This window comes from Saccopteryx bilineata, chromosome 3 (assembly GCF_036850765.1).
Source record: "Saccopteryx bilineata isolate mSacBil1 chromosome 3, mSacBil1_pri_phased_curated, whole genome shotgun sequence".
Lineage (NCBI taxonomy): Eukaryota > Metazoa > Chordata > Mammalia > Chiroptera > Emballonuridae > Saccopteryx > Saccopteryx bilineata.
In genome coordinates, this window is record NC_089492.1 from 237625458 (window position 1) to 237637838 (window position 12381).

General features: G+C 38.2%; 1 protein-coding gene across 1 annotated transcript in view; it reads right to left on the reverse strand.

The window, feature by feature from the left end:
- Positions 1-11450: 11450 nt before the first annotated feature.
- The window catches only part of UBE2U (ubiquitin conjugating enzyme E2 U), a 61697-nt gene continuing 60766 nt past the window's right edge, over positions 11451-12381 (reverse strand). The window contains exon 8 of the mRNA XM_066264988.1: positions 11451-11536. Within this exon, the coding sequence (XP_066121085.1) occupies positions 11451-11536 (86 nt within the window). The remainder of the gene's footprint in view (positions 11537-12381) is intronic.

Consider the following 12381-nt stretch of genomic DNA (forward strand, 5'->3'; position numbering starts at 1 on the left):
CTCCCTCTTTCTCTCTCTCCTTCCTCCCTCCCTCCCTTCCTTCCTTCCTCCCTCCTTTTCTTTTTCTTTCTCTCTTCTTTCTCTCTTTTTCTTTCTTTCTTTCTCTCTCTCTTTCTTTCTTTCTCTTTCTTTTTCTTTCTTTCTCTCCCTCTTTCTTTCTCTCTCCTTCCTTCCTTCCTTCCTTCCCTCCTTCCTTCCTTCCTTCTTTCCTTCCTCCCCCCTTCCCTCCCTCCCTCTTCTTTTTCTTTCTCTCTCTTCTTTCTCTCTTTCTTTTTCTTTCTTTCTTTTCTTTCTCTCTTCTCTCTCTCCCTCCCTCTTTCTTTTCTTTCTTTCTCCTCTCCTTTCCTTAAAAGGACACCAGTCATTGAATTTAGTACCCACCTTAATCCAGTATAAACTCATCCTAACTATATCTGCAAACATCCTCTCTCTGGAAGAGTTTGTGTACACTGGTATTTTGTTTCCCTTGAATGTCTGCCAAAATTCTCCCATGAAGCCATCTGGATTTGGGTTGTCTTTGTGTGAAGGTGTATTAGCTATCAGCTCAATTTTTTTATTAGACGTAGGATTATTTAGGTTATCCATTATGTTTGGTAGATGTTATCTTCCAAGAAATGTGTTTACTTCATCTATGTGGTTAAATTTACTTGTCTGGAATATTCTTTATTTTTACCTTCATTTTAGAGAGAGATTATCACTGGGTATAAAATTCTAGGTTAACAATTATTTCAAGCACTTTAAAATTGTCCATCTTCTGGCTTGCAAAATTTCTGACATGAAGTTAGTGATTTTTCTTATCTTTGTCCTGCTATATGCAATGTGTGTTTTCTCTTTATCCTTTGTTGTTTGAAGATTTTTCTCTTTACCACTGAGTTCCAGTATTTTTATTACAGTACATTATAATGTGCCTTAGTATGGTTTCTTTATATAGTATTTCTTTTTGGGGGGGGGATTTATTAAACTTGGTCTCTGAGTTTATAACTTTTATTAAATTTGGAAAATATGCGACCATAATTATTTCTTCACATATTTTTTCTGTCACTTCTTTTCTAAGACACCAATTTCATGTAACTTACATCACTTGACATTGTCACACAGCTCACTGAGGCTTCTTTTTTCCCAGTCTTTTTTATTTCTATGCCTATTTATTTTATTTATTTATTTAGTTATTTATTTATTTATAGAGACAGAGAGAGTAAGTCAGAGAGAGGGATAGCAGGGACAGACAGACAGGAACAGAGAGAGATGAGAAGCATCAATCATTAGTTTTTTGTTGAGCGTTGCAACACCTTAGTTGTTCATTGCTTTCTCATACGTGCCTTGACCGTGGGCCTTCAGCAGACCGAGTAACCCCTTGCTGGAGCCAGCGACCTTGAGTTCAAGCTGGTGGGCTTTTGCTCAAACCAGATGAGCCTGTGCTCAAGCTGGCGAGCTCAGGGTCTCGAACCTGGGTCCTCTGCATCCCAGTCCAATGCTCTATCCACTGCACCACTGCCTAGTCAGGCTCTATGCCTATTTTTTTAAATTAAGGACTTCATATATATTATTTCTAAGTTTCTGCAGTATTTGCTTCTGTGTTTTAACTCAAAAAAATAGGTGATCTTCCTTTAGCATACCTATGATTCTATTTTCTCCAGTTATATAGAAAACATTTATTCTGAGTATATTAATGTAATGTAAGTTTGTGCTATTCTTCCTGAGTTATTGAAAGGAAGCATTTTATAGGTTTACATAATTATGTACATAACATATTTTTTTATTTAGAAAATTAAATTTAACAGGGTGACATTGATCAACAAGAGTACACAGATTTCAGGTAAACATCTCCACATCATTTGAACAGTCAATTATGCTGTATACCCATCACCCAAAGTAAAATCATTTTCTGTCACCTTATATTTGTCCTACACCCTCCCTCACAATCCCCTTCCCCTAGTGACCACTGCACTCTTACCTGTGTCCATGAGTCTCAATTTTGTATCCCGCCTATGTGTGATATCATACAGTTCTTAGCTTTTTCTGATTTACTTATTTCACTAGTATAATGTTCTCAATGTCATCCATGTTTTCATAAATGGCACTATTTCATCATTTCCTATGGCTGAGTGTAGTATTCCATTGTATATATGTACCACATCATCTTTATCTAATCCTCTATTGAGAGACACTTTGGCTGTTTCCATGTCTTGGCCACTGTGAAGAATGCTGTGATGAACATGGGGGTTCATGTGTCTTTATGTACCAATGTTTACGAGTTTTGGGGTAGATACCCAGTTGAGGGATTACTGGGTCATATGGTAGTTCTATTCTTAATTTTTTGAAGAACAACCATACTTTTTTCCATAGTGGTTGTACTAATTTGCATTCCTACCAGCAGTTGATGAGGGTTCCTTTTTCTCCACAGCCTCTCCAACACTTGTTATTACCTGTCTCGTTGATAATAGCCAATCTAACAGGTGTAAGGTGGTATCTCATTGTAGTTTTGATTTTCATTTCTTGAATAGCTGGTGAAGATGAGCATTTTTTCATATATCTGTTGGCCATTTGTATATCTTTTTGGGAGGAGTGTCTGTTCAGGTCCTCTCCCCCCTTTTAAATTGGATTGCTTGCTTGTTTGTTGCTGAACTTTGTGAGTGCTTTATATATTTTGGATATTAACCCCTTATCAGAGCTGTTCTTTGTGAATATCATCTTTCATTTAGTTGGCTGCCTATTTGTTTTGTTGTCAGTTACTTAAGGCATTCCTAAGGAGGAATGCCAGTTTTTTTATTCCCCAAAGTTTAAACTCTGAATGCCATCTTGTGGTTAAAAAGAGAACTGGCATTAACATGAGCATTGGAAATGATTACTTTAAATATATAGACAGAGTCCTCACTCTCACCTTGCTCAAACTAAGACCTGAACCAATCTACATATTGCATTTCTGTGGCTCAGGTGGGAGAGGGGTGTGGGTTATGCTGTTGAGGGGGAAGGCATGGGAGAAAGGGAGAGAAAGAGGCAGAGAGACCTCCTCAAAAAAGTGTTCCATGTGGGAGAATCAAAAGAGCGATTTTCTTAAAAAAGAAAAAAGGCCCAATATGTATTTTAGACTTGCTATTGCAACCACTCTTATTGAAGACAGATGAAGGGGAAGGCACCCTTCAGCCATGGGGTTTATAACACAGGAGGTTCCACCAGATCCTGTGCTACAAGCAGAAATCTATGTAAGTCTTGGGGCTACATTCTGAGAAAAAAATTAATAAATGAATTATATCTATAGAAGGGGATAATAAAAAATACTTAATTCATTTCCAAAAACAGTTGAAATGGATATACATATGATCCAAACCCCCTTGGAATTACCTAAGTGACGACAGCAGCAATGGTATCCCTTGTTATGAGGTTAATAAGGTGACTTTGGACCCTACCCAAGGATGGGGGGCTGGTTACCAGTAGGAATTAACCATGTGGTTTGAGGATGGGAAGTTTCAGGCTCACTCCCTAATTTCTGAAGAGGAAAGAGGTGCTTGAGGTTGAATCAATCTCTAATGGCCAATAATTTACTCAATTATAACTACATGATGAAACCTTCATTAAAAACCCAAATAACAACAGCTAGCTCGTACATCCCTTTTTTCGCTCCCAGACAGCTTCCACATTTGGGAACTATGCTTCCATGTGCCCCTGGGCTGGGCCCCAAGCCCTATGAAGACAGAAGCTTCTTCAGGGGCCTTGCCCTATGCATCTCTTCATTTGGCCATTGATTCATATCCTTTGTAATAAATCCGTAATCTAGTGAGCAAAAAGGTTTTCTTGAGTTCTGTGTGTCATTCTAACAAATTAACCAAACCTGAGGAGGGGTGCATGGGAACTTCTAAACTTTAGCCAGTCACTCAGAAGTGCAGCTAACAACCTGAGTTTGCAACTGGTGTTTGAGTGGACAATGGTCTTGTGGGACTGAGTCCCTTACCTGTGGACCTGATGTTATCTCCCGGTAGACAGTGCCAGAACTGAGCTGAATTCTCAGACATTTTGCTGGTATCCGAGATTAGCCTGCAGTGAAGCCCCCATACATGCTTTGAAAAGAGTCCAAGAACCTCCTTTTAAGTGTGTTTATTCAGAAAAAGAGAAAATTTGAGGGGGAGTGGAAGAAAGACATGATAGCTATTTTCTGAGACTTAAAGAGCAATTCCACAAAACAGAAGAGACTTATTTGTGTTGCTCCCAAGGACAAGTGGTGATATTTTCCTTTTTGCTGTAAGAGTGTCCCTTGAGTCATCATGTCTTCTGCCCATACCCGGCAATATCCCTGGGTTTTCGGTGTCTGGGCTGATGCTTGATCTAATAAAAAAATGCATAAGTTGTAGCATCTGGCAGGCCTGGGTTTTAATTTGAGTTCTGTCGCTGAGTGTATAACCTTAGAGAAATATTTTAATTATTTTTCTGTACTCCTTTTAAAATATTAAAATAAAATGGAGACAGTTTTTTATTTTATGGATGCTTTTGCAGACCAATATAAAAGTACATAGCAGGTGTTCAATAAAAATTTGTTATATTTATATGAATGAATCTAGATGATTGAATATCAGAAGGTGTTACAATTAAGCTAAAAATAAGGATTTAAGCTATCTGAATGCTTCCTGAAGTAGCGAATTTTTTTTTCTCTAAAAACATCCAAGTAGAGATTAAGCAGTTGCTTGGAAGAAATTATTTTTAGAAAGAGATTTTCCCCTTTGTCTATATTTTTTCCATGTCTATATTTTTAAAGGGATCATGCTAATGCCAATTCTCCTTTTAACCACAAGATGGCATTCAAGCTTTAAGCTTTGGGGAATAAAAAAGCTGGCATTCCTCCTTAAAAATGCATTAAATATATAATTATGTAAACCTATAAAAACAATGCTTCACTTCAATAATTCTGAAAGACTAGCACAAACACACATTAAATTAATGTACTGAGCATAAATATTTTCTATATAACTGGAGAAAGTAGAATCATAGTTATGCTAAAGGAAGATCACCTATTTTTGTGAGTTAAAATACCTACAGAAGAAGGTACTACAGGAACTTAGAAATAATATATATTAAGTCTTTACTTTAAAAAGTAGTCAAAATAAGTTCAGAGTATATATTATAAATACAAGAAGATTTTATGCTTGTATTTGTTATAGCATACATTAATTTTTTACATATAGAAGGAGAAAGGAAGTAATATTATTTAATGATAGAAGTTGAGATTGACCAAAACAAACAAACAAAACCCCACAAAATTTTCCATAGAAGACAGACTTGATTAGTGTTTATAATTGGATAAGCAATATTTTTACACTTACCTGAAAATTTTAAGCTTTGAAATAAGCATATATCTATTGGGGTATAGGAAGTAATTTAGTTTTAGTTTTAAAATACAATATGTGCTTGTCAATAACTTGAGGCAAATTGGTTAATCTCTCTGTGCCTCGTTTCCCTTATTAATAAACTGTATATAATGGCTGCCTCTACTTTACCATAACTTCTGTAGAGAAAATAAAGGGTGACAGTTTAGTTGTAAAGGGAGGCTAAGAACCTTGTTGTAAAGCTGTGATGAAAGCGCTTTGACTTGGTGTGTAGGTTGACCTATGGTCTGTAGAACGCTGGTGGGTGTGACTGGGAGTTACGCTGAGAGATGTGTGAGATATAACCATCAACTCCACAGTGTGGCCACTATTACATTAGGAAATGAAGGGAGAATTCCCAGCACCCAATAGGTGCTTTGCCGTGTTAGTTCCTGTTCCCTCTGTAGCGCCTATGGATAGAGAAGAGCAATACTCTTTTCAAAAGCTACATAGAATGTAAAACTTCTGCAGAACTGATAACTTTTATTTAGGCAACTTTCTGGCTGACAAAGCTTAGACTGCTGGTACAGATTTTTCCATGACCACATAAGCAATCACTAGCTATGGAGTATGACATAAAAATGGTTGTATATGTACATAAGAAAAAAAACCCAAAAACCCAGCTTGTATTGCTTTCTGATTTTGTATCTTTCACGATTTCTCCAGGGAAAGTAAATACAACTACTGATTAGACTCAAGACACATATATTCTTCCTATGTCTTGGTTGGAATAAAGCATTTCCACGAATAGCCAAAAGACAGGCAAGGCAATAGTAAAGAGAAAAAAAAGCCTTAGAAATGAACCCCAAAACAAATGATCGATTCATGAATATTTATAAGCTGCTTATAATGCCAATGGGTCCCTATTAATGCTAACCAAAAACATGTGTGGAACTTAAGAATTTGCATAAAATATTCATGACAGTCATTATTTCCCGTTTTCAATCAGTGTTCTACAGCTACATCCTTAGAATTCCCAAAATAGAAGAATAATCTCTACATTAGAATGGGTCTTAATAGAAGTCAGTACCTACACTTTATTTTTCTCAAAATGAATTGTCTTCACATTTAATCCTATTAAGTGGGAAAACAGGGTAAGTGTACATCATTCTACAAACACTAATTGAGTTTCTGTTAGTTGGCCAGGTACTGTGCTAAGTTTGGAGAATATAAAGCGACAAGAACAGCCCTGCCTTGCTCACTCTTCATGAAGAGATGAAGCCTCACACAGAAGGGGCTAAAAGAGCTAGGGACAGAGTGCCATGGAAGAAGAGGATGTCAAGGACCCTTTCACAAAGAGATGACAGAGCCGGAGCTTCATGCCATCCTTGGGAAATACTTTGCCAGGCTGAAGAGATGGAGGAGGCGCAGTGGAGAAGGAAAAAAACAAATGCATCTAATGGGATTAAAATAAATGTGATCATACTAGGCATTCTTTCCTAACTTGAAAAAGTTTTACAATTTTTATGTGTTTCTGACAGATTATTTTTATTTGAAAAGTTGGTAAGCATGGACTTTTATCTTTGCCCTCCCCCCATGAACTAATATTTATTGAATGTTCATATGTCAACACTATATAATTACATATACACAATCTCATTCAAGAGATCAAATGCAAAACCAGTTTACAAGCCAGGTGATGTTATCTATATTCAACAGATGAGGAAACAAGTTCACTGTGAGTAGGAATTTCTGCAACATCTATCACTCTAAGGCCTCTGCTCTTCCCACATGCTACCTCCAAAGAAAGATATTTTCATCTAAAACTTGAACTAGAGCCATAGTCGAAAGAGCATGAATAACAGAGAACCTTATGAGTACTTACTACATTCCAGATACAATTTGAAGCATTTTACATGTATCTTTTTAATCCTCACAACCAACCTCCAGGGGAGGTAGGTACAGTAATCACTGATGTTTAACAGAGAAGGAAACTGAGGCACAAAGAATTCAGTAACTTGTCCAAAGTCACGGAGTGGGTAATTGGCAGAGCCAGGATCCAACCTAGGCAGTCTGGCTCCAGTGCCCCTGCATTTAAACACTCCACATTCCGCCTTTTACCTCAGACCAAATCCTGACTCCAGGCCACCAGCAACGACCATACAGGGCAAGATAGGCAAGATAGGCAAGATATCCCAGGCAGAAGGCACACAGTGGTGACAAGATCTTCTGTCCCCAAATAATAGAAAAGAGAATGTAGTGTGGCTTAAGAATTGGAACTTGATTGAAGAGAGGATGGGAGGACAGCAGGAGGAAGAATATGAAGCAGGAAAGATAGGTCTCTTTTTCCTCAATGCTGTACAGATGAAAGATTCTCAATTTGCATTTGCTCTTTTGCTTTTTTAATAGAAACTTTCAATGTAAGAAAAGCATTTTCAAACTTACAAACAGAAAGATGCATAATAGCATGACATTGCATGCATAGATAGTTACTCACTTGCATAGATCTTCAAACATTTTCTACTTAAAGTCGGTATAAATTGACCACTTTATTACATCTCATGTATTTTGATGACTGAGACTTTTAATAATTATCTAAAAAGAAGTTGGTTCCACCATACTTTATATTTTTGTATACTCAAATATTTATGCCACAATAAAAGTATACAGATAGATATATCTTTTAAAAACTTTATTTAGTGTGTTTTTTTAATTTTTATTAACCAACTCCAAAATTTAAAAGCAGCAATTATCTAACCTAAACATATTCTCATCAACCACCAGATGGCACAAGGTGTGAGAGTTCTATTCTGACAGGGTCCCCATGCACATGATAATTTGACCTATAACTTCAAAATAATGTATTTGGAAAAATATTCTAGCACTCAAACAACTCACAATTATTTCAGCCATATATAGAAGTGGATGGACAAGTTGAAAATGACATGGTCCTACTTTTTCTAAATTTGGGGGTTCTATGGGATGCTGGCATTACATAATGAGTCAATGATCAAACAAGTAAAGCAAAGCAGTTATCTTAAAGGAAATAAAAAAGGAAGTCACGTCAAAGCAAAATTAACATTATGTTCTAAGTAAGTTTCTTTAACTAAATGAAACTTAAAACATGCCTTTAAGAAAAAAAAGCATGCGTGTTTTTCAAATTCTGCTTAATGAAAACTTTTCTACTGCCTATAATTTATTCTGAAACCAGAAAAATATCTAATGCAAAAGCTTTTCCCCACTTTGGCTTAAAGGAAAGTTGTTGGAAGAGTTAACTGGAAAAAGAATATCCAAGTGAAAAACCAATCTGAACTCTGATGTTAAAGGGTAGGAAAGTATATTTTAAGAACTTCAATTCCTATACAAATTCAAAATACAGCACATTATGTTTCCTAATCCTGTATTTCCAACTAGAAAAAAGATCACACTGCTAACAAGTCAAAGAACTAAAAGTGAGGTAAATGCATAAGATGTGTTCTTTAATTCCCCTCGCTTTGTGGTAGACACTCAATGAGCCCTTTAATGGAAACGAGCTCACCAGAATGAAGACTACTACAAACTAGTCAACCCCAGGGCGCTGAGAGCAAATCCTTAGCTTGATGAAGCAGAAAAACTGCCTTCAGAAGTCAAGACCCAAGATGAGACTGAGATTCCTTCCTTAATGTTGTTTAAGAGTCAGTGATTTCTGAAGATACTATCATAATTTATTTTTATGTTTTACTACATATGTATTTCATTAGACGTAATATATTTGGCTCCTGAGTGAGAAATCTGTGGAAGAGGAAAAATATCTGGAACTATAAGAAGAAAAGCTATTTGATGATACATAAACAGTTTAAAAAGTTTTTTCCCTCTATTTCTAAGTCATGTTGATAAGGATAATGTGAATAGAAATGAGAATTAATGGGCAGGGCATAGTGAGATTCCTGCACCATAGTTCATGTCCTATATCCATTTTTGGCAGCCAATAGGTAGCAGAGATGTTTCCTACCTGGATTCATATGAAAGGAAATAAATTGTAGTTCTTATTTTTATGTTTAGAAAAAAGTGTAAGTTTTTTCCAAAGAGTTTCTTCTTCTAATGGTTCAGTTAGATAGTAGAAAGTGGAATAGTCTTTCCTTTTTTTTTTTTTTTTTTTTTTCTTTTCATTTTTCTGAAGCTGGAAACAGGGAGAGACAGTCAGACAGACTCCCGCATGCGCCCGACCGGGATCCACCCGGCACGCCCACCAGGGGCGATGCTCTGCCCACCAGGGGGCGATGCTCTGCCCATCCTGGGCGTCGCCATGTTGCGACCAGAGCCACTCTAGCGCCTGAGGCAGAGGCCACAGAGCCATCCCCAGCGCCCGGGCCATCTTTGCTCCAATGGAGCCTCGGCTGCGGGAGGGGAGGAGAGAGACAGAGAGGAAAGCGCGGCGGAGGGGTGGAGAAGCAAATGGGCGCTTCTCCTGTGTGCCCTGGCCGGAATCGAACCCGGGTCCTCCGCACGCTAGGCCGACGCTCTACCGCTGAGCCAACCGGCTAGTCTTTCCTTTTTTTTTAATCAAGTGAGAGGCAGGGAGACGGAGAGACAGGCTCCCGCAAGTGACTCAACCAGGATCCACCCAGCAACCCCCATCTGGGGCTGATGTTCTGCCCCTCTGGAGCCACTGCTCCATTGCTTGGCAACCAGCTATTTTAGCACCTGAGGCGAGGCCATGAAGCTATCCTCAGTGCGTGGGCCCAACTTGCTCATTCAAGGCATGGCTGCGGGAGGGAAAGTGAGGGAGTGGAGGGGTAGAGAAGCAGATGGTTGCTTCTCCTGTTTGCCCTGACTGGGAATCAAACCTGGGACTTCCACATGCTGGGCTGACACTACCGCTGAGCCAACCGGCCAAGGTGGAATAGTAGGTATTTCAAGTTAATAGAATAATATATTCTAGACTAGTGATGAATAATCTTTTGAGCTTGGTGTGTCAAAATTCGCCAAAAAACCGAGCATAACTCGGGTGGTACATCACTTCGAGAAAAAAACCATAATTTTGCAATATTTATAGTTTAAATAACAAAAGTGTATAATTATAATATATAACTGTATTTAATAAACCAAAAACTAATTATTTAACTTACCTGCTTAGTGATTTCTTTGTTCATCTGTCAGTCGGTTTCTTTTGTTGGTCTTGATATTATTTAAGTTGTGTGGGGTGCCGTAAACTAAGATAAGTGAGGGGGAGGGGGAATTCTTTAACTAACCTGCCAATTAGTGACTTTTTTTGTTGCTGAGTTTCATTGGCTAAATCTTCAATTGAAGGTTGGTATTTTGTACACTTCAAGCCCAAGCAAGCGCTACCAACTTCATCTGTCAATCTGTTTCTTTTGTTGGTCTTGATATTATTTAACGCTGAGAATAAGGTCTCACAAAAGTACGTAGAAAAAAAAATTGTGAATAAAGCCATTGCTATATTTTTCAGGGTGCTCAAAGTGTCTGGTAATTGGTTCCAGGCACTCCAAATTTCCTGTTCGTAGTGGCACTCCTCTCGATTCTCCAAGCGGCACCTTTCCAGATTCTCAAGCTTTGACCTCAAGTCGACAAACACCTGAGCCCAGATGCTGTCTTGAAATTCTGCAAGTTGCATCTTATGTAAATTAAGATGGCTGCCTCTATTTCTAATGGCAGAAACGGCACCCATAGCACAGACCCTCGCCTCTCCTAACCTCCCCGTCACTTATCTCAGTAATGATGGTCAATTAGAAATCCAGGACACCCCAGAACAGTAGATTGGATGGTGGTTGCTGTGGTTATGTGGTTGCTGGTAATGGCGATCACAGGGCCCCCAGAGATGCGTCCCTCACAGCATTCCGCAGCTCCCTGCTCTGCCGGCCGGAAGTGAGGTCAAAGATCCCCTAACGGCCTAACCGGAAGTCCCAGAACTAGGCTCTGTGCCAGAGTTCTGTTGTTTTGGCCTACAGACCTCCAGCACAGAATATCTACACTATAGCAAATATTTTATCCTCGGCTACTGCGCCTGGCCATGCAGGAGCCAAGGATGAAATGTCCTTCTCGGCATGCAGCCCCATACTTCTCTGGTATGCAACTGCATGCAGCCGTGTGTCATCAAAAATGGCTATGCGTGTCAGGTGCTGGTTTGCCATCACGGTTCTAGACACTAAAAATTACTTACTTTAAATTCCATTCTTTATGATGTTTTAGATTCCTTTTCTTCCATTCAAAATACTGTCCAATGAAATTTGGATCTTCAAGCACTGAAATTAGAGTATAAAAAAGGAGCTATGCACACATTTTAAAAATAATAGTGCAAAGTTTAAAAGAATCCACTTCCCTTAAGTTGATATGTGGCAATGATGTATACTATATACTTTAAGTGATATGATAACGCTCACACACTATTCATATTTCTTCCTTTTAACTGAACTTGGTAATATTGTATATTGTTTGAAATAAGTACATTATGACTTCAAACTTTTCATTGTAATGACATTTGTTTATGTATCATTTACAGTAATGAAGACGGTGTTAAAATAACTCATATAGAAACTACAGATACCATAATTTAACAAAATTCTAATTCAGTACTTCAAGTAGTAAAATAAAATCTTGGAGTTCAAAGTGACATTACAGATCTTGATTCCCAAAGAATCTGCAACAGATGATCATTCAGCCTCTAAATAAATCCTTTGCCAACAACAAAAAACTCTCTTTTTTGTTGTTGGAAGACTGCCTGCTCCACTGACAGTAAATCACAGTGTTCTTCCTTAATCTGCGTGCTGAGTTCCCATTGGCTCTAGTTCTGACCTCTGGAGCAATAGTAAGCCCATTCCTCCCCCATGGGAGAAAGCCCCTCTAATATTTGAAGATAGCTATCAGGGCAGCCTCAATTCCTACAACTGTTTCTTAAGACATGATTTTCTAGAGACCCAACCATACTCATCATCTTGGCAATGAAAAAAAAATTTAAGACTTTATTTATTCATTCTAGAGAAGAGAGAGAGAGAGAGAGAGTAAGAGAAGGGGGTGGAGCAGGAAGCATCAACTCCCATATGTACCTTGACCAGGAAAGCCCAGTGTTTTGAACCAGTGACTTCAGTGT